The 24946-nt window shown below is 32.6% G+C and overlaps 1 protein-coding gene across 1 annotated transcript; it reads right to left on the bottom strand.

Annotated features, from left to right (window-relative positions):
- Positions 1-19551: 19551 nt before the first annotated feature.
- LOC132924558 (CCR4-NOT transcription complex subunit 9) lies at positions 19552-24006 on the bottom strand. Its single transcript, XM_060988936.1, has 5 exons — positions 23387-24006; positions 22131-22446; positions 20510-20704; positions 20358-20449; positions 19552-19905 (listed from the first exon to the last, which is right to left on the bottom strand). Exons 1-5 carry the CDS (start codon positions 23515-23517, stop codon positions 19728-19730), a joined length of 912 nt encoding a protein of 303 aa, XP_060844919.1. The 5' UTR covers positions 23518-24006; the 3' UTR covers positions 19552-19727.
- Positions 24007-24946: the final 940 nt, after the last annotated feature.

Raw genomic sequence — 24946 nt, 5'->3', positions numbered from 1 at the left:
CGTTATACGTGCATGCTCGACCGTCAACTATAAACACTACTGAATACTGATTTCGCGATTTTAACGTAAAAACGATCGGTGCAACGTAAAGTGGACCGTCAACTCTGAGAATCGAGAAACGTAAAATCCCGAAATCACCCGCCGTACTACGCTGCACGCGAAACTTGCATGCGCGAACGGCAACTATGAATACTGCTAATCTTGTGATTTTACGTTTTATGAAAACCTATTGCAGTTGACGGTGTAATATACTAATGTGTAAATGTTTTCGGTATCGTTAGTCGTTACCATTCGACGACGACAATGATAATTTTATTTTGTGAGAAGAGGTTGAATTCACCAACCTTTAGAAAAAAGTTTATATTCAAAACTTTGGGAAAATGTCGACTATTAGACTGTTAATACGTTTACACGGTTTATATGCTCTAGTCGTATATCCCTATATTCAAAAAAAAAAATGTTCATTTTTGATACAGTATCGGTGTAAATAGTAAGAGTTAAATAACTTTAAAACGACATATCCTTATTTAAGACGTATAGTCAGTATATGTTTTGCAATCAATCGGAGTAGAGTACATCATCGAAAATCGTTGAATATTAGACTATTGCAGCGGTTACGTTACGCCAGCACTTTAGATCACGAAAACATAATAACTGCTGCAGGTACAAGAGCGATGGATGTCCTTAACGTATACGACGAGAGCAGCGTAGAATCGTTACAGGTTCAATTTAACATGCTCAACTTAAATAATACAGATTCACAAATACAGTTGGCCCCGTCCGGACAGTTAAGGATAACACATGATTGGGTAAGTGACACTACCGAAACACCTATGGAGATTGATGAACCTAATGAAACTACCGAAACACCTATGGACGTTGATGAAGATCAAATACAGCGGTATAGTTTAAAGATCATGATACGTGTTACTTATATACCTACACGCCGACGCGCTGCTCGAATAATTCGTCGTACAAAACGTCACTTTCAACGTTAATGCTAATCTACTGTACATACAACTATTAATATCAAACAAAACGAATAAAACTTATACTTTATTTTTTTGAATTTTTTGTATTCTAGTTTTATAAATATATATTATTCTTATTATTTTTTTTTTATTCAAACTGATTTCTATATTGTGCCATTTTTATTAAAATACAAAAGTTTATACACCTATAATAATTTTTTTTTTGTGTTTTCCAATTCCGTCATACGTCGTTTACATCGATAGTATCAATGATTATGTGGTATAACGTATTTTGCCAAGGAATCAATCTCAGAATATTCCACTGTAACCTGAAGTATTGTGTTTACGCTTTTGCGTATCGCTGGCCTAATGGTAGCCAAATGTACGACGATGTCTCGTAGAATATAATCATTAGACGGTACGCGTGTTTGTAGTCACGGCGTCCGCGCGTTACGGCGCTGATCAAGGTAGAACGTGGTTAAGAACTATGGGATTGTATAATACATTTTTACTTTACCGTGTCTCTTCTACACACACCGCGTACTGTCGCAAAATACTCCTATAACAATAATAATATTGTCATCACACTTCTTGTAGTTTGAGATGTATCGCCATATTATTAATACATCATCATGTAGTTTATATTATTTATGTACATATAATCGTCGACGGTTACACATTGAAATGCGATATCATTATTTTGTACAAAAATTTAGATACAAAATCATATTAGGTTTTTGATGTTTACACATATACCCATAAAGTCATAATTAAATTAAAAGTAAAATAAATAACCTACACAAAACATTCGACCATAATCACCTGCACTACATATCCTACCCACTGTGTTGGTGATGTGATATTAGTATAGGTAATAGCTTTAGTGTTTGTTTACATATGTTTGTAGTTTGTATTTAATTTACAAATCGCCGCTTCTGTGTGAAGGAGTTTCAATTTTTTCGATAAGTAGTCATTAAAACAATTTGAACTACATATATGATAAAATAATATTATTCCAACAAAGTCTTGTTTTGTAACGAAAAAATCATTCGTTGGTCGCACTTTTATAGATTTTTCTAAATTTACATACTACTCAATCGGCTGAATATGAATGTGGCATAATATACTTTGACTCGATGTCAGATATGTGTCTATATTGTAATATTACGGTAGGCAAACACGAAACTTCGGTTTGGGTGTACTGTGTTTCGTGCTGCCGGTGGTCGACTTTTATGTGTATACCTGATAAAGACCTTGTTTCAAACAATAGTGCTAACAAATATTTACGTGTATGGTTTGTGTCAATTAAAAGAGAGTTGTGAAAAAAAATCTTGACTTTTTAGCAGTGCATAAATGTATGTGTATAATATGACTATATGAGTATATTTTTTTTGTTTACAACAAATCAGTTACAGTTTGTATGTCATTCAACGACGTCACAGCCACCGAACGTAATCGGATACGGGCCGGAGACGCACGCGTTGTAAGACCATCATAGTGGCACGCGAGACGGGCAGCTTTTAGCGATACACCCGTAACGCGGGACCCTTGACCGGGGCGCGGTCCGTCGAGTGACAGACGCACGCCGACCGATCGTCGGGACTCCGGAACCATGCCATCTGCGCACTAAGTCAAACGTACGCGCGTCCCGCCACTTCTGTGGAACGCAACCCGCGCACTTTACACATATTCGGCGTCGTAGACGTCACAAGCAAGACTTGGATGTCGTGGAACGCCGAGGTGCGCGAGTTCTTACGAATATACAACTGTAATGATTGCTGAAGAAAAATACACAACTAAATCAAACAAATACAGAATTTGCATGAATTAAAAAAATCACGATTAATGTTAACTTGTATAAAATAAGAACGTGATGTGCACGCATGAAAAGTTCCGGGTATAATGAATCTGTCCTTGCGTGTGGCATCCTTTTATAGACAATAAGACGATATGCGGAACACCGGTAGTTATTGTTATGACTAACATTATGGTTACGCCGTACTACGAGTATAACGAAAAGCGCTCTTGATTGTACGAGCCACTGTCGCCGGTAACCGTACGGTGTACGTGCTGTTTTTTACGTCGTACTACGCGTAAATGTAAAATACTGTAATCGCTTGTGTTTGAACCGTACTACGCTGCACGCATATCACGCATGCGCGAACGTACACTGCGAACACTTCTGATTTCGTTATTTTACGTTTCACGAACACCGACTGCTGCGGTGTATGTGTACCGTCAACAGTGAACCGCCAGTCATCGTCGACGTTTACAAATGATTTTTTTAGTGCGCTCTCCCAATATCCCACTTGTAAAAAAAAAATTTAGTGACCGCGTCGACATCATCGACGAGGTGTGTAAACTTCGACGAATACACATTGAAATTATATATCATTATTCTATTCAATAATATGGATACAATAATAATATGCAACGTACTGGGTGTGGACAACGCACCGGCGCTGTTGTTGCAGTCGTTGATAGGAGGCTCTACTCTACTCGGATTAAACGCGAACGCGCGGTCGAACAGTGCTCGACGTTCGGTGCGGCGGTGGTCGAAGAACGCGTAGAATTCTTCGTTGCACCACAACACTAACGCCAAAAACTGAATCGGATGGTAGCAGTACGTATACTGCCGAACGGCCGATTGGTCGGCGAATTCCAAATCTTGAATCGTGTACCGCACGCGATCGCCGTTTAAAGTGTTTAAACAACGGTTTCAACTCTTTGAAACACTTGTAGTCTTGAAAATTAAATTTGTTTTTAATTTTACATCGCACACATTGTGATCGCATTAAAAAGAACCGTCATCTATATATTATATACGGCTTTAGTATGTAAAAAAAGTTTTTTATAAAAAACGACGTCATACAATTACGTAACCATAATGTTAGTCATAACAATAACTATATACGCGTAGTACGACGTAAAAAACAGCATGTACACCGTACGGTTACCGGCGACAGTGGCTCTATGCATATATATTTGTATTAAACGGATACAACACGATTGTGTTTTATTAGAGCGCACTAAAAAAATCATTTGTAAACGTCGACGATGACTGGCGGTTCACTGTTAACGTACATACACCGCAGCAGTCGGTGTTCGTGAAACGTAAAATAACGAAATCAGAAGTGTTCGCAGTGTACGTTCGCGCATGCGTGATATGCGTGCAGCGTAGTACGGTTCAAACACAAGCGATTACAGTATTTTACATTTCTCGATTTTCTGAGTTGACTGTACACTTTAAGAGATCACCAGTGTCAGACTTAAATGTTTAAACATAGTCGTTTAAACACCGCGTCAATGAGGCTCTACTCTACTCGGATTTAACGCGAACGCGCGATCGAACAGTGCTCGACGTTCGGTGTACAGTCAACTCAGAAAATCGAGAAATGTAAAATACTGTAATCGCTTGTGTGATTAATAATAATGTGTGATAAATAATAGAAATAGTAAATTTTAGAAAAAGTTTTTTCCACCGACCGATCGGTGTGCGCTCTGGGTTACGCGGTATAAAGAGCGCGTCGCGCGGCAACATAGAGCATGTAACCCGTTTTCGTACCGGGTACAGTACCCCGTAACATTATACCGGGTACACGATATAAAACGCGGGGTACGCGACAATATTGAGCGTGTAACCCATACTTTTATCGGCCGCCGTAGTTCGTAATTATTAATATTATTATTTATTATTACTATTACTATCACGTTATAGTTACGTGCTTATATTGCCGGCATCGTGCGGTTTATGATACGGGCCCATATTCATGTCGATCGGTTCTAAAATTTACTATTATTATTATCGCGTTACGGGTTACGTGTTCTATATTACGACGTAACGCGCGTTTTATATCGTGTACCCGGTACGAAAACGGGTTACATGCTCTATGTCGCCGCGCGACGCGCTCTTTATACCGCGTAACACGGCGATCCGATCCGGTCGGCGGAAAAAACTTTTTCTAAAATTTACTATTACTATTATTATTAATTACTATTATTATCGCGTTACTGGTTATATGCTCTATTTATAAATTTATAATTTATAAATAACAAAATAGTTACGTAAAAAATTTAAAAAACTTAATTACATACATTTTTTTTTATAATTTTAAAATTTTTGTAAAAAAAAGTTGAATGTTATGCCATTCAATTAATATGTCCATACTTATAAATGTAAAAAAATGGATTTAAATATCTATTTAAATTTCTACTGAATTACTAAGGATGATATGGGACTTTTGGGACATTGGAACAAGTAATGCATACTAAAAAACGATACAGGTTGCCGTAAAACGACCATGTACCACATGCGTTTCACGGCTACAGTGGACGTTGAAATCAAGTGGTACATGGTCGGTTTACCGTGTTTCGTTCGTCGTTTTAGCATGTACCCGTGTACGTGTATGTGCAATCGTAATAACCACACTCCGATACGACCGCGATAAGAGTGGGGATACACGGTATAAATACACGTACGGGCTCGCGCGCGCGACAGACTCTGTCCAGTAGTTTGGTCGAGAACTGAGTCTCTCCCGGGTTAGGGTGACGGCGTCACTCTGAATATGTGTGTAAGTGGGATATTCGGAAAGCGCACTAAAAAAATCATTTGTAAACGTCGACGATGACTGGCGGTTCACTGTTGACGGTACACATACACCGCAGCAGTCGGTGTCCGTGAAACGTAAAATAACGAAATCATAAGTGTTCGCAGTGTACGTTCGCGCATGCGTGATATGCGTGCAGCGTAGTACGGTTCAAACACAAGCGATTACAGTATTTTACATTTCTCGATTTTCTGAGTTGACTGTACACTTTAAGAGGTCACCAGTGTCAGACTTAAATGTGTATTCATAGTCGTTTAAACACCGCGTCAATGAGGCTCTACTCTACTCGGATTCAACGCGAACGCGCGATCGAACAGTGCTCGACGTTCGGTGTACAGTCAACTCAGAAAATCGAGAAATGTAAAATACTGTAATCGCTTGTGTGATTAATAATAATGTGTGATAAATAATAGTAATCGTAAATTTTAGAAAAAGTTTTTTCCACCGACCGATCGGTGTGCGCTCTGGGTTACGCGGTATAAAGAGCGCGTCGCGCGGCAACATAGAGCCACTGTCGCCGGTAACCGTACGGTGTACATGCTGTTTTTTACGTCGTACTACGCGTTAATAATTATCATTTTAAAGTGAGTTGTAGCTATGTAAAATATTACAACATTTAAACGTTCATAAATCACTTTAAAATGATAATATCAATAAAATCATATGACATCTCCTAAAGAATATTCTTAGCATTAAATTTTCTAATAGACAAATGTACTCTAGTATCAAAGCTAACATCAAAAAATGTGATGACAGAGACAACACGTACGGGTAGAACGTACTCTTAATTATAGTTATTAACAAAAATAATTTTTATCGACATTTATAAAAAGAAAAAAAACTAAAAAAAATTGAAAACCATATTATTGACTACTTAATATATCGTGTATGCACAAGTACATACACAAAAAAAAAAAAAAAAAAATAATAATAATGTTCAAGATATTGACATAATATTTTATATTCAAGATCTTGTCATTCAATTTATTTCCAGAAGTTCTGTTATGTCGTTTTTACGTCTTTAATGAATTTAACTAATTTTTTTTTTTTTCCGATTTTCTTTGGTTTTGTCAAATGCGTCTAGCATCGTGTTTGTTTTGAATTAAGGAACATAATATATGTTGAGGTAAAATGCCCATGTGATTGTAAATTGTAATTACCAATAAAATGTTATTTTTACTGGCTTGTGGTCAGAACTGTGCCCTGCAAGTGTTTCTTGCTTGGTTCTACTAAACGGAAACGATTTTGTCACTACAACGTCTAAGATATCTGGTCGTCTATTTCTATCCGTAGGAATATGAGTAGGATCTTTTGGTCCAAGTATTGTGTAACGGTTTTCGGCAATCCAAGTATTAAGTTTGCGTCCACTTGGGTTGTCGACACGACAGCCCCAATTATGGTGTTTAGAGTTTAGGTCTCCGGCAATGATAACTGATTCGTTTCGACCCATTAGTTTAACGAAGTCATCGATATTCATTTTTTTGGGCGGTCGATAAGCGCTTACCATCAATGTTGGTTTATTATTAATGATAATCGAAACCGCTACGACATCCAGACACTCTAAACAAAGATCGTCTAAAGGTATTTGCGTCTGCGAAATAATATTCTCGCGAACTAGTAAGGCTACGCCACCCACACCACGATGTATTTCGTCGACAAAACCGTCTACGGAATATGTTGTCTCTCGATTTACGCGATATATTTTGTAATCGGGTATATCAATATTGTGGGTATTCTTTAAATGAGTTTCAGTTATTGATGCAACATCTACGTTGTGCTCTCTTAGAATTTTGTTTAATTCATCTGTTTTATTTCTTAATCCGTTAACGTTCCAATTTAATACAACTATTGTTTTATGGTCGTTCATCTTAGTATTTATGAGATGCTCTTATAAGATCTGAAGTACCGAGCATCGATTTAGACAAGCGCAGGCCACTTGATCTATACACACTTATATACTATATTACTACATACTATTATACCATCGTTGAAATTAGTCTGTTTCTCATCTAATTCTACGTATTCACAAGTCAAAGTCTCCAACAGACCTATGCAACTCATCAACCAATTTTTAAGCTGGCTGCACACGGAACGGTTTGACAACGCGCGTTTTCGGATTATGATCCGCGGTGATTAGAAACCGCTTCCGCGGCTTGCTTGCATACATAAGTGGTTTTAAAATCGGTTTTTAAATGTTTTTTACAAGACTGCCGCTAACAAACCACCGCGATCAAACCACTCCGTGCGTAGCCCGCTTTACACAAATCAGTTGGCGCTCTTATTCACAGAACAGAAATTAAATAGAATCGACACTCGTCGTGTAAATATGTTAATATGTGATATACAGTAAATATGAACGAAAGTAATATAATTATATAAGTAAATGCATGCAATATATTTTCACAAATACACAAAATATGAATGCATCAAGTTATATAATATGGTGCTTAGGAGGTGCTGTGTACTGCGTGTTGCCTATACAAAAGTCGTATGAATTTATATGTAAATTTAAGGGGGAGGTGATCCAGAACATACTTTTCATACTAGTATCATAAAGATTACTCTTGTCAATAATGGATTGAAATATTGATAAAAGATGTTTATCTTAAATGTACGTGCTTTTTTATAAAATATCAAATTTAAAAATCAGTATTAAAGTCGAAAAAAATCATAAACAAACAAACACAACAGTCGTATCGAGCGAAGCGTCGAGTCGTTTTTTTCCGTGAACCTATACACAGGAGGCGTGTTATATTTTTTTAATAATGTATAAAATAATTATAATAATTTGTCTGATGGCGAGTGTAAAAACCGCGAGTGTTGAAAATTCGTTTATAATGTGGACGCCACCGCAGCCATCGTCGTCGTTACTGTCATCGTCGCCGGCGCCGGTGCGTTGTCCACACCCAGTACGTTGCATATTATTATTGTATCCATATTATTGAATAGAATAATGATATATAATTTCAATGTGTATTCGTCGAAGTTTACACACCTCGTCGATGATGTCGACGCGGTCACTAAATTTTTTTCTTACAAGTGGGATATTCGGAGAGCGCACTAAAAAAATCATTTGTAAACGTCGACGATGACTGGCGGTTCACTGTTGACGGTACACATACACCGCAGCAGTCGGTGTCCGTGAAACGTAAAATAACGAAATCAGAAGTGTTCGCAGTGTACATTCGAACATGCGTGATATGCGTGCAGCGTAGTACGGTTCAAACACAAGCGATTACAGTATTTTACATTTCTCGATTTTCTGAGTTGACTGTACACTTTAAGAGGTCACCAGTGTCAGACTTAAATGTGTATTCATAGTTGTTTAAACACCGCGTCAATGAGGCTCTACTCTAGTCGGATTCAACGCGAACGCGCGATCGAACAGTGCTCGACGTTCGGTGTACAGTCAACTCAGAAAATCGAGAAATGTAAAATACTGTAATCGCTTGTGTGATTAATAATAATGTGTGATAAATAATAGTAATAGTAAATTTTAGAAAAAGTTTTTTCCACCGACCGATCGGTGTGCGCTCTGGGTTACGCGGTATAAAGAGCGCGTCGCGCGGCAACATAGAGCATGTTACCCGATGATAACCTGATAAAGTCCTTGTTTCAAACAATAGTGCTAACAAATATTTACGTGTATGGTCGACGATGACTGGCGGTTCACTGTTGACGGTACACATACACCGCAGCAGTCGGTGTTCGTGAAACGTAAAATAACGAAATCAGAAGTGTTCGCAGTGTATGTTCGCGCATGCGTGATATGCGTGCAGCGTAGTACGGTTCAAACACAAGCGATTACAGTATTTTACATTTACGCGTAGTACGACGTAAAAAACAGCACGTACACCGTACGGTTACCGGCGACAGTGGCTCGTACAATCAAGAGCGCTTTTCGTTATACTCGTAGTACGGCGTAACCATAATGTTAGTCATAACAATAACTACCGGTGTTCCGCATATCGTCTTATTGTCTATAAAAGGATGCCACACGCAAGGACAGATTCATTATACCCGGAACTTTTCATGCGTGCACATCACGTTCTTATTTTATACAAGTTAACATTAATCGTGATTTTTTTAATTCATGCAAATTCTGTATTTGTTTGATTTAGTTGTGTATTTTTCTTCAGCAATCATTACAGTTGTATATTCGTAAGAACTCGCGCACCTCGGCGTTCCACGACATCCAAGTCTTGCTTGTGACGTCTACGACGCCGAATATGTGTAAAGTGCGCGGGTTGCGTTCCACAGAAGTGGCGGGACGCGCGTACGTTTGACTTAGTGCGCAGATGGCATGGTTCCGGAGTCCCGACGATCGGTCGGCGTGCGTCTGTCACTCGACGGACCGCGCCCCGGTCAAGGGTCCCGCGTTACGGGTGTATCGCTAAAAGCTGCCCGTCTCGCGTGCCACTATGATGGTCTTACAACGCGTGCGTCTCCGGCCCGTATCCGATTACGTTCGGTGGCTGTGACGTCGTTGAATGACATACAAACTGTAACTGATTTGTTGTAAACAAAAAAAATATACTCATATAGTCATATTATACACATACATTTATGCACTGCTAAAAAGTCAAGATTTTTTTTCACAACTCTCTTTTAATTGACACAAACCATACACGTAAATATTTGTTAGCACTATTGTTTGAAACAAGGTCTTTATCAGGTATACACATAAAAGTCGACCACCGGCAGCACGAAACACAGTACACCCAAACCGAAGTTTCGTGTTTGCCTACCGTAATATTACAATATAGACACATATCTGACATCGAGTCAAAGTATATTATGCCACATTCATATTCAGCCGATTGAGTAGTATGTAAATTTAGAAAAATCTATAAAAGTGCGACCAACGAATGATTTTTTCGTTACAAAACAAGACTTTGTTGGAATAATATTATTTTATCATATATGTAGTTCAAATTGTTTTAATGACTACTTATCGAAAAAATTGAAACTCCTTCACACAGAAGCGGCGATTTGTAAATTAAATACAAACTACAAACATATGTAAACAAACACTAAAGCTATTACCTATACTAATATCACATCACCAACACAGTGGGTAGGATATGTAGTGCAGGTGATTATGGTCGAATGTTTTGTGTAGGTTATTTATTTTACTTTTAATTTAATTATGACTTTATGGGTATATGTGTAAACATCAAAAACCTAATATGATTTTGTATCTAAATTTTTGTACAAAATAATGATATCGCATTTCAATGTGTAACCGTCGACGATTATATGTACATAAATAATATAAACTACATGATGATGTATTAATAATATGGCGATACATCTCAAACTACAAGAAGTGTGATGACAATATTATTATTGTTATAGGAGTATTTTGCGACAGTACGCGGTGTGTGTAGAAGAGACACGGTAAAGTAAAAATGTATTATACAATCCCATAGTTCTTAACCACGTTCTACCTTGATCAGCGCCGTAACGCGCGGACGCCGTGACTACAAACACGCGTACCGTCTAATGATTATATTCTACGAGACATCGTCGTACATTTGGCTACCATTAGGCCAGCGATACGCAAAAGCGTAAACACAATACTTCAGGTTACAGTGGAATATTCTGAGATTGATTCCTTGGCAAAATACGTTATACCACATAATCATTGATACTATCGATGTAAACGACGTATGACGGAATTGGAAAACACAAAAAAAAAATTATTATAGGTGTATAAACTTTTGTATTTTAATAAAAATGGCACAATATAGAAATCAGTTTGAATAAAAAAAAAATAATAAGAATAATATATATTTATAAAACTAGAATACAAAAAATTCAAAAAAATAAAGTATAAGTTTTATTCGTTTTGTTTGATATTAATAGTTGTATGTACAGTAGATTAGCATTAACGTTGAAAGTGACGTTTTGTACGACGAATTATTCGAGCAGCGCGTCGGCGTGTAGGTATATAAGTAACACGTATCATGATCTTTAAACTATACCGCTGTATTTGATCTTCATCAACGTCCATAGGTGTTTCGGTAGTTTCATTAGGTTCATCAATCTCCATAGGTGTTTCGGTAGTGTCACTTACCCAATCATGTGTTATCCTTAACTGTCCGGACGGGGCCAACTGTATTTGTGAATCTGTATTATTTAAGTTGAGCATGTTAAATTGAACCTGTAACGATTCTACGCTGCTCTCGTCGTATACGTTAAGGACATCCATCGCTCTTGTACCTGCAGCAGTTATTATGTTTTCGTGATCTAAAGTGCTGGCGTAACGTAACCGCTGCAATAGTCTAATATTCAACGATTTTCGATGATGTACTCTACTCCGATTGATTGCAAAACATATACTGACTATACGTCTTAAATAAGGATATGTCGTTTTAAAGTTATTTAACTCTTACTATTTACACCGATACTGTATCAAAAATGAACATTTTTTTTTTTGAATATAGGGATATACGACTAGAGCATATAAACCGTGTAAACGTATTAACAGTCTAATAGTCGACATTTTCCCAAAGTTTTGAATATAAACTTTTTTCTAAAGGTTGGTGAATTCAACCTCTTCTCACAAAATAAAATTATCATTGTCGTCGTCGAATGGTAACGACTAACGATACCGAAAACATTTACACATTAGTATATTACACCGTCAACTGCAATAGGTTTTCATAAAACGTAAAATCACAAGATTAGCAGTATTCATAGTTGCCGTTCGCGCATGCAAGTTTCGCGTGCAGCGTAGTACGGCGGGTGATTTCGGGATTTTACGTTTCTCGATTCTCAGAGTTGACGGTCCACTTTACGTTGCACCGATCGTTTTTACGTTAAAATCGCGAAATCAGTATTCAGTAGTGTTTATAGTTGACGGTCGAGCATGCACGTATAACGTACAATTTTTAAAAAGGGCGATTTTACGTTTCTCGATTTTCATAGTTGACGGTACAATTTTACACCGTCAACAGTCAGTTTCCGTGAAACGTTAAGCCACAAAATAATTTGTGTTCATAATATAGTTTAACGTTCATGCATGCGCGTTACGCCGTTACGTGTATAACGTAGTAGGTATGGTTCAAATAGTGCATTTATGCGATTTTACGTTACTCGAGTAACAGAGTAGACAGTATTGAGTATACACTAAACACCATGAACAGTCGGTTATCGTGAAACGTAAAAACACGAAATCGCAGAAGTGTTCATAGATGATGTTTGCGCATGCCCCTTATGTGTATATAGCGTAGTACGATTCAAATTGAGCATTCATGCGAATTTCATTACTCGAAATTCAGAATGGACAGTATACATTGTACTCTACAATATAATAATCGGTTTTACGAAAAAATCGCGAAATCAGTGGCTTATAGTTGACGGTCGAGCATGAACGTTACGCTCATAGCGTTCGGTTTAAAAATGGGCGATTTAGCGATTTAACGTTTCTTAATTTTCAGAATCGACTGTACACTTTAGGACTTAGCCTTTAGGTGGTCACCAATGTCTGACTTAAATGTGTATTCGTCGACGTTTAAACACCTCGTCGATGAAGTCAACGTTGTCACTAAATATTTTTCTTACAAACGTGATATTCGGGGAGAGTGCATCACCTCAAAAATCATTTTTAAATGTCGACGATGACGCGCCGTTCACTATTGACGGTACACATACACCGCAGCAGTCGGTGTTCGTGAAACGTAAAATTACGAAATCAGAAGTGTTCATAGTTTACGTTTGCGCATGCGCGTTATGTGTACATATATGGCATATTATAGTACGGTTCAAATAGGGTATTTATACGATTTTACATTAGGTACTTGAAATTCAGAGTGGACAGTACACATTACACCGTCAACAGTCGGTTTTACGTAAAGTCGCGAAATCAGTGGTGTTTATTGTGGACAGTCGCGCATACACGTTACGCCTATTAACGCCTTACATTCAGTGCCGGATTAAGTGTTTCACGGGCCTTAAGCAAATAAATAAACAGGCCTACTTGGCTATAAGGAGAAAAATAATGGTGCTAACTACAAATTAAAAAAAAATTCATTTTTTAAAATTGTATTTATGAATATAAATAACAATTGTGTCAAACACATTTTTAAACTATAGTTGAATACTAAAATAAATATATATATATATATATATATATATGTATGTATGTATGTATAAAAAAGCGAGAGATACTTACGAATAGTTAAATATTAAGCGAAAAGGTTTTCACAAATTATTTATTTATTTTTTTTATTTGAAATAAACAATCTATACAGAAAATACACAATAAGCATAGTACATACTAACATACATACTAAGGGTGGACGTTGACATGAAGGGTTTGATTAAGCTGCAGTCACTCATTATAGCGACACTTAGCTTGATTAATTTTTTTTCTTTTTTAAATGTGTATATTTTTTATATTTTTGTCTATTTGTTAGGGATATGGGTTTATTTGTAATAGGTCACGACATCATTTTCTTTTTAACCTACGATTAGGATTTCCTGGTAGTGTTTGGATAGATCGTTTATGAGAGAATTTTGATGGTTATGGAGCCGCTTATGGTAGCGCGTATAGAAGAAGCCCATTTAGTAGGAGATATATCTATGGCGGGGCATTATAGAGACGTCGAAGTGCTATATATTCTCATAAATTATAAAAAAAGTAATTTTATTATTACGCGCCAGAGCCGTAGCTAGAAATTTTCTATGTGGAGGGTCCGGTTCCATAGATAGGAATTTTATAACTTACTAGGTGCTTTATTTGCTCATCAGTCAAACTATCATTAACATTGACAAACAACTCAATATCATTATTTACAAGGATCAATAACCTTTTAAAAAGCTTGGATTTTAGGCAATATGCATTGGCAGGCAGGCCCGTGCGCAAGGGGGGGGTTTTGGGGGTTCAAACCCCCCACCCCATGGCCGAAAAAATCGTGTTTTTCATTTTTGATCTATTACGTATATGTCATATTTTCTAATCTTATTTGTAATAAATAATAATGTATAACATAATAGTACAATACTATATAATAATATAATATAATGTTGTCTTCACGTTTGCTGTTTATCGACATTCGTAATCGTTGCCGTTATCGATAAAATATAATGTCAATAAATGTATGAATATAAGTATAGAGCATTAGAGCATACACGTCGCACAATAATATTTTAATAATAATCATAGTTCATACACAACGATTGTAAGCTCACAGTAAGACGTTAGTTATAGTGTTATACAAACACGCCGTTAGAAATAACATCAAAATGGATATTCGAAAGTTTTTCAAAAAGCCACGGCTAGAAAATGATGAGATAGTAAGTACCTTAAAATTAATTATAATTACTATTAATTCGATACTAATAATTCAAATCATTTTTAAAAATTAAATTGGACTACTATTATAGTATAGAGCCATAGAGGTATGTTTATTTTTCGCGTGTGCCTTAGAACATAATATAGTCAATAGTCATCCCGTTCGTGATTTGAAATCTATTGTTAATTTATTAAAAAAATGATTTGTATTTTATAGTAGGTATTGTTAAAAAACACATTTAACATAGCCCATCATAGGTACTTATAAAATTAATAATAAATATAAATATGTTATAATACTATTTGCTGATTATTGATGTATCTATGTTTTACATTTTTTTTAAAAACACCCCCCATTCTAAAATCCTGCGCACGGGCCTGTTGGCAGGCTAAGAAAGTAAACTAATAAGCTTTTAGCTATTATTTAAGAAAATAGAAATGCAATAAAAATGTTGTTTCAGATTTAGATAGATTATACTAAGCTGAATAGTCACTAGAAATAAATATGCAATATATATGCAGTATGCCTAAAAAAAATGTATAAATAAAATAAAGAGATTTTTTTCCACTTAATTTTGAATTGTCACTAATTTATTAGCAAATGCATGATATCAACTTATCATTTTAAAATACTGTTAAATGAATAATAAATGAATAACTAATATTTATACTGTCAAACGGGCCATAACTTGGGTCAGTTTTGAAATTTTATTGTAAATAACTTTAAGATTAATTTATCTAAAGGTATTTTCAATGTAACATTTTTTTTTAGTTAAGGTTTGATTTATTAATTTCTGTTGCATTTATAAACCATACAAATTATTCCTTCTATGTTTTTTTTGTATTTTTCTGCATGTCCCATGTTGTACTGAATTTCGACAACATGAGGCATTCATGTTTTTCTTATGTAAAACCTATTTTATCATTTACTTAAACCAACTTGAGGCACTATTTAAAGTTTTTAAAAAATACTAGATAATTTTCTGAATTTAACAAATATATTTTGTACCTAGTGAGTGTATATTAACATATAAAAAAAATAAAAACATTCTTGATTCAAATGTTTGTATGTTCGACCACCAGTTTTTCTCCGACATTTACCCATCTGTACCTACACAATTAAAAATATAATTATAGGTAGTGTTTAGACCAAATTTTATTAAGATTAGTCTCATTTAAATGTAATCTACTTATTTAAATTTATCCTAGATATAACTTGGTCAAAGGTTGAATAACAGTGACCCAAGTTGGACTAAATAAGTTAAACGTAATTTACAGAAATTTATGCAGGATTATAATAATTTATTATATAGATTATAGACTATAGAGTAGTAAATTTCACATCCGAACATATATTTTGTTATCAATTTGTATGTAAAACGTGTCATTCAATGAGTATTAGTGTAAGTTTTCGGACCTTTTAACCAATTTAAAAAAAAAAATACATCCTATTCTGATAAGGAATTACGTTTTACATTTTATAATTTTCTCTAATAAATAACCTTAAATTTCTTGAAAAACTTTAAAATATGTAGGGGGACTAAGCTCCCCGAAGTCCCCCCCAATTTACTCCTATGTGTATATGTATTCGTATATTTATAGGTATACGATTTATACAATTAACACGTTAATAATACACGTTTAATTTTAGTAGATAACTCAGATTTTTTTTAATTTAGACAAATGCTATTGCGATAGAAACCTCCCCCGTGACTCTTTCGTTTAAAAAAAAAAATCAAGAAGATTCATAATATAATTAATATATTATTAGTTGGATTGAGTAATTTTAGTTTATAATTATTTATAATTTCGGAGTTCATCCCGAGTAAACATTGTGACATATGATTTCTATATATAAGAATATATTATGGATATAGAAGATAGTTTATAGATAGATTGTCGAGTTTTACTTTTCGGAACAATTCATACCTACACGCTGCTGATGAAAACACACAGAAAAGAAAAAAGGTCAGGTTATAGGTATAACTGGAAACCTACTATCGCGGTCGGTCACGGGAATATCCGAAATACACCATGCAAATAAGCATGTAAATTTAAATTTATTATTAAAAAATTAATTCCAAACATTTTCATATTCACTCACTTTTTAAACTTTCTCTGGACTTCCACAAATAATTTAAGACCAAAATTAGTTAAATCGGTCCAGCCGTTCTCGAGTTTTAGCGAGACTAACAAACAGCAATAGTTTTATATATATATATAGATTTATTCAATTTTAAAAAAAATGGTTTAAAAAGTAAATATTTTAAATTTTGGAATATCCAACAATTTTTACATTTTCTACTTTGTCAAAGGCGGGTTGAGCTCCCTTTTCTCCAATAGCTACAGCCCGTAATACGTGCGTAATTCAAATAGGCAAATCAAAAGTGCGGATTTAATACCTGGGTTAATTTCAAGTAGGGCACGGTACAGAACAAACGCAGTATGGTCGCCATCGACCTCTAAACAGTCTAAACACTCTAAACCACAACGTATCAATGTATCTTGCCCAAGAGAGTTCTAGCCTTAACGAATGCTCTACTTAATGCTATAAATATTTTAACGAAAAAAATACATAAATTATAAAGATTTTTTAAGTTAATGATTCGGAGATGAAATTAATTTTTTAGACATTTACACTCATAAAATCAGGGTCAGTAACATAACCAGTAACCAGTTGCCTCATAAGTTAATCTTACACAAACTCAAAAATCTAACAAATACATTTGTACTATTTGTAGAAATGTTCTTATTATTTATATATGTATATAAATAATTTATATTATATATACAGGGTGTCCGATGAAGATTTACCCATTGCGATATTTCTTGAAATAATGGAGATATCATATTTTTCTTTATATGAGACTCGTGGGGACAAGGACTACAAGTATTTTATATTTTAATTTAATTTAATGTTTGGTAATAAGTTAAAAAAATTAATTATTTAAAAATAAATAGAAGATATCCATGTTGTAAAGTTTATTTTTTCTAATTTCGATAAAAATTGTGAATTATTTAATACCATCAGTACTGTATGTGTTATCAAACATGTAGCCTGAAAAAAATATAAAAAAATAGGATTCTAATGAAAATAATTGATTAAAAAATTTTTTTTAACTTTTTTACCAAAACATTAAATTAAATTAAAGTAAGAAATACTTGTAGTCCTTGTCCCCGTGAGTCTTTAAAAAAAAATACAATTATAATATCTCCATTATTTCAGGAAATATCGCAATGGATACTTAAATCCTCACGAATCATGTAACAACGTGTAGGTATACATTAATGTTATTATTAAATATACATGATACAATTTTTAAATATTAAGATTAATTTTAACCAGACATTTTTAGGTTGTTTATTACATAAATTAATTTACAATGTTCTACTATCTACTTTAGAACTATGAAATAATATTAATTGAGACCTACTATATTACAGAAACTTCTCCAGATTTATCTTTTATTTTGACCCATACAATATCATAAAAAAATATATATACTTAAATACCAAAATATAATATATTATAATATTAAATTTTACTTAAGGTATTAGTTTCACATTGTTACAGACTCACAGAATTCATCCTGTACAACTTATTGCTAATATTTTTAGTATAATTTATTTTAAATTATTAAATATAAACTTGCATAACTAAGAACAATTGACTCAATTTATAAATGTTTTTGATCATCTAAAATTAATCTTATTTTATGTATGTTCAAATAATATTAATAAAATTTAGTAGTCACTGTTAAAATATAAGTAAGAACCTCTTAAACAAATACCTTACTCTGTATATGATAATTTAAAATAATATAAAAATTGTATTCAATAAGTTTCTCTGTTTTATAAACTAGGAATCTTTCATATGTAAAATTATAAGTTTAAATTAATCAGTTTAATTCTATTGGAGTGAAATATAGGAATATCTTAAGTCTCACACAGATATATTTTTTTTTTTTGATAATTAAAATTTAAAGCAATTTGATATTTTAAATAACTGAGTAAAATTAATTATTGTTTAGTCTATAGTAATTTTCATTTATAGACCTAAAAGTTTTTAATGAAAAGTTAGTAGTTAATAATATAATGCACTGAAATTTACTCAGATAGGTGAGATTGAGATAGATGAAACAAAAGAATAGACAATTCCAGGTTCCTCAATAAAAATATACTATTATGTTGCATACTTTTAAGTCTTACTCTAGTCTATACTTAAAAAAACTTATAGATAAAAAAAAAAAAATAATAATTTAAGATCTATATCTATATCTATTGAGATCAACATTTTTGAAATAATTCTTAAGCCTTCAGATAAACACAAAATGTTTTCCTAAGAATTTATGCAATATTGTTAAATTATATTAAATTATTGTACTCAAACAATCAAAATTTAATTTCAATTTTAATTTAATTTTATGAATTGAAAACTGACCTATAGGTTTTAACATTTACTTATTTTTATAAATAAAAGTTAACAAACCAGAAAATAATTATACTGATATCTCTTAAAATCCATAAGCAGATCATTAAGACAATTGAGATAGTAATATTTAATAGTATAATAGTATAATTATATAATACTAAATAATAAACATTATTATTATTGTTAGAAAGGTAATTGCTTTAAATGGTTTAACTTAAATAAAAATAAAAAAATAAATAATAAGTCAGACTCAAGTTACTTTATTATTATTATTTAAACCCCTCCCCACCCAAGTAACACATAAAAGTCGAGAGATAAGTACATTGTCATTCGCTACTAATTAATATCAAATTGATATGATATATCAAAAGACATGTGAGTTTTGTTTGAAAATAAACATTTTAAAAGCTATTATATTATGGTTTGACAAGTGATGGAACACCAGGAGATACGTCAATAGGCATAACAGACTCCAAATTATTTTTTAACAATAACAACCAAGCAGCAATCGTCTGGTCTCTGGCAAGACAATCAGAAAATGTCGACATATCTTTTAATTGATCAGGTAAACATTGCCGGAGTGCTTCACGAGCTCTGAAAAAAATATTGATTTTTTTTTTATTAATCAGTTTATTTAATATTTATGTAGTTCATAGTAAGTTTAGTTACAAACACAAACCATTTTACAGACTAAAGAATGAAAATAATTACTCATTTCATCTTTTTTACTGTACAGAACTTTATTATGTATTATAAAATTTAAGTAAATTTTTAATTTAATAGGATATTATTTTTAAGACATGTTTATTATTGGGTAGTAATTTAGTTACTATTTAATGCACACCTACAGAAAAATATTTTTGTGATAAAATAAAGCTAACCTTTTAAGATGAATATATACTAGATGTATAAATTGATTCTTCAAAATAATATGAAAATATAAACTCAAAGAATTTGTGATGTATGTTACTATGTACTCAAGTGATTATTTTTAAAAATTAATCCACATATTTATTATTAAAAAAAATATATAATTATTTTTATACCTTGAGTTTTCCGACAAACGAACATAACATCCCACAACATGTCTCAGTAGTCTAGTAGACGGTTCTCTTTCAAGTGCCAAGACCATTTTCCCCTGAAAATCCAATGAAAAAATAATAAGAATTTTTGTTGATATTATAGAAAAAATACTCACAAGTATGAGAGCAACATGAGAAAACCGATCATATGTTTGACAAATGTAACTTAGACCATTGTCATCCATAAGTATTTTTTGCAGTATAAAAGTTGATAATGTTTTAGTTAACTCAAAACCAGTTTCCATAATACGTAGACACAATGGAATAATTTCAGTTGTTAAAAGGAAAGTAATAACTTCTTGTTCTTCTGTCTGAAAAATGTAAAAGAATATATAAATTAAATTAAACGCTAAAATTAAAAAAAAAAATGTTAACATCTGATTGTAAGTATATTAGCTGGCTAATGTGATCCATACCCATTTGTTAACATATCTGTTGTGTAATATTAACTGTCTAATTTGAGTAATAATTTGTAATTACCTATTATGTAAATTTTATCGAATTATTTATATTATTTATTATAAATATAATGAACAAAATGTCCTTTACCAAATAGTAATTATAACAGAAAATACATAACAGACCAGGGAGAGCCAGATTAAGGTTTTTGCTGCCGATAGACTGAAATAAATTAACCACCTAAAAAAAAGAAGCTATTTTGTTTTGACCGTTAAAATTTGCCACCCTAGGTTTGAGCCTAAACAGCCTAAGCGGTAATACGGCCCTGTAACAGACTATAAAAAAAATAATAATATGACATTAAATAGATTAAGTTAATGATTAAAACATAATGGTAAGTATAATGGCAATCATAATTAGTAAAAATAACTAGAACAGGGGTCGGGGCAAGTAATTTCTATTGGAATTTAGAAGATTAAAATAATAAATAAATAAAGCCTAAACAAAAACAATTTTTTTCAAATCTTTATAATAAATTAATTACAGAAACTAATTAAGATATTTTATAACCCAATTTTTTGCCTTATGCTGTTGAAATGCGACTGTTCAACAGTTTTCAAGCAGGTAATATTTCTAAAATCATTTGTATTTTTATTAATAAAAACAAGGATCTTACATGAGTTTATTAACAATTCTATTCTAGTATAATATAACAGTTCTAAAAAAAGTACTGTTTCATTTTTATAAATTCTGTTTTAGTTTTAATTTTTAAATGGAAAATTTAAGTGATACTGACTACAAGTAATCTAATTTTTATAGGATATAACTAAGTAAAATTTTATTGTACTATAAATTAATTACAAAGTTCATAGGAAAAAAAACTATCTTTGTGACACAAACACAATTCTAATCTGTCTGTTAAACATATTAGCAATACTTAAAATTAGTTAAAATATATTTATAATCAGTAGAAATAAAAATAAAAACATGTAACATACTACTTTCAGTATTTACAATCTTATTAGAAAATCATTGCTTGATCATTTTAAATGTATAAGTAAGACTTGGTTTGTAATTTATAGTGAATTAAAGTAAAATATTTAAGAAAATTAGACCTAACTTAAAAGGAATTACAAATAATCCACCATCTTGTTATAGTAAAATGAAAAAAAAATTTAAAATTTAAAAATGAATATTACACTCAAATAAAGTAGCATCTCGAGTAGCACTTATTATATATAATTTTATATAAATAAAGTAGATTTTTTTTCAAAGTATCTACTATACATTTTTTTAAGAACCTAAATAAACACAGTTATTATGTAATTTATTATTTACCTTCACTAAAGCACCAATCACACCCAAACTTGTAAGTCTTAGATGTTCAAAATTACGACATTTGTTGGCATTATGTAGAAATGGATACATGTAAAGAGGTATCTGGGCCTTAAGGAACTGAGAACGAGTATCAGGGTGAGCACCTACACACTGTAAGAGTGCCAGAGCATTGCAAAGACGTGTCACTTGTTGAAGTGACATTGTTGGAGGGTTAACAAACTGATAAGTAGACACAATTTCAAACAATAATGCTGCTATAGTGCCTGTTGTATGCCAAATCATTGGACCAAGATCATGGATAATATCACGTCTTGAGCTGAAAAATAAATGAAGTAAGTATTATATTTTTGTTTTTGATAAGTAGTTACAATTTTTTTAATTTATACTTTAGGAACAAATGCATTTTACCACCCCATGCAAATTTATTGATTTTTTTTTTTTAACTTACTTATATTAACTATTTAAGTATAATGGTTCAATCAGAATTTGTCAGTCAGACTTAGTTTCAAAGTTATGGCATTTGGAAGTTAGCAATTTTGCGTTATTTAAGCGCTCACTTTAGTTTACAGCGCCTATTACGAATATTGATGTTTTTTTTTGGAAACTTATGAACTTCAACAAGTTAAGAATGGTCGTGCAATCAGAATTTATTGGTCAGGAGAATAAACTTAACTTAACTAAGTTATACACTTAAATTTCACTATGAAATATGAATAATATAAGTATTTATTTTAGTAACTTCTTTCGCTTGCCGGCTCCGGTCGCCAAATTCAAGGGACCTCTTTTTGCCTACCGGCTACGGACACCACTCGGTGGTCAGTTAAAAAGTAACATAAGTATATAGTGGCTTCGGTCAAACAAGACAAAACTCGAGGTCCTCTGGACCTCTCACATTTATCTATTATATTATATTTCAATTTCAAATGAACAATATTAAATTATATTATCAATATAATTTAGTTTTTTCATAGTATTATAAGTAGATATAAATTTAATTTTACAAAATGCTTTTACTGAATTAAAAAATATACTTCATAGTATGAGTAAACTCAATTTTAATGTTGCCCTAGCATACCTATACCTAGCGTTATCAACATAATTTTAAACAACTGAAATTTACCTAACATTTTGCAAACATAATGTTGTTTAAGAAATTTTCAGGCTCAATTACGGGTCTACAATATTGTATAACAGTACAGCAGTGTGTAAGAATTTTATAATGCATACTTATCTTTAATGACAAAAGACTTTGTTACCTGAGCTCGGAAAGTGCATTTTCTCTGGTTTCAGTATTGCCCAATTCAACAATCCATTGAAATACTTTTTCACGATCGTGAGCGGCCTGACTGAGTTGTTGAGGCATCTGAACTGAATCCAATTTGAACATTTCGAACGATTTTGTTTTACAACAAGACAATAAAGAACATAAATCGAAAATACGGAACACGAACACAAATATTTAGTGTTATGATAGGTATTAAAAATGAGAACGAAAAACTTGTAAATTAAAAAAGAAAATTGTGCTAATAACGGTAATACCTTTTACCAAATAATTGTATTGAAATTAATAATGAACAATAATGACAAAAATAATAAGTACGAAGTAGAGAACAGTTGTAAATTAAGTATGTCGACGCAATAATAATATGTTATATCACTTATACCTAATAAAAAAAAAAAATTCTGTTATGCGAGTATTGCGAGCTATACGATTTTTATAATGTAGAAATGTAAAATAAAATTTCCTTTTAAACTCGACCAGCGAACAACAATTTATAGACACAAAAAATGTATTGTAAACAAAGTACGCACACGGATGGCAGATGCTGCTGCTGCTGCTGCTGCTCCCGACGCTTCCCGTCACGCATCACCATGGAGATATTATATAAGGTGGTAGGTGATGAGGCCAAGGGAACATATAAAAAAGTGATAACCGATAGCATACCAAACGGTAGAGGTTTGTTATCGTTTGCACGGTTGAGTCAGTTGACGATATGAACGCAGTATGTGTTAGTATAATAGTGGTATTTGGATACAATAATATTATTATATAGATAATAATACGCCGATGTTCGTAAAGTCTTTTCGTCCCACTAAAATTGTTACAATATTCTGTATGGCTGTTCTAACCATAGACATATGTAGTGATATGTCTATGGTTCTAAACTTCTAACTAAAAAATATATAGCAAAACCCGGGCAGGTGGGTACCGGTCTACGGTACAGTAGTACAGTAGGTCACTGTAGAGGATTTATTAAATTCGATTTCAATGTCATTGTAAAAGTGTATGCCAAAAACGATTCTAAGCGAAAACACTGTCGATATCATAGGTACCTATATTATTACTAGGAAACGGATTTAATTGTAGTAAAAAATTAAATGTATGTACATTGTACATATTATATAACTATATAAGTACCAATTTTTCTCAAAAAATGGAATAAAAATTTCAAAATATGTAAATATTGAATTCAAATTTAACACATCTATTATAGTGATCACTGACCAACTTAATGAAGAAGAACACAGTCACAGTGAATAGTGACACAATAATTGTATCTTATATTTTCAATTATTTCATAGTACCGCGTAGATTCAAAACAATTTGTTATTATTATATTATTATTATATACAATGCATAATACCTACTTCAAGACATAATAAACAAATTAGTTTATGTACATACACAAAGAGAAAGTAGATATACAACAATAATATTATAAACGAGGAAGGAGGCGAAGGAGCTATCCAGCGATATAACCAAATGTTAATTACTAATTACTAATTAGTATAGTCTTACAACCGTCTCATGGCTA

The sequence above is a fragment of the Rhopalosiphum padi genome, chromosome 3 (genome assembly GCF_020882245.1).
Source record: "Rhopalosiphum padi isolate XX-2018 chromosome 3, ASM2088224v1, whole genome shotgun sequence".
NCBI classification, from domain to species: Eukaryota; Metazoa; Arthropoda; class Insecta; order Hemiptera; family Aphididae; genus Rhopalosiphum; species Rhopalosiphum padi.
This window is presented reverse-complemented; position numbering and strand designations above follow the sequence as displayed.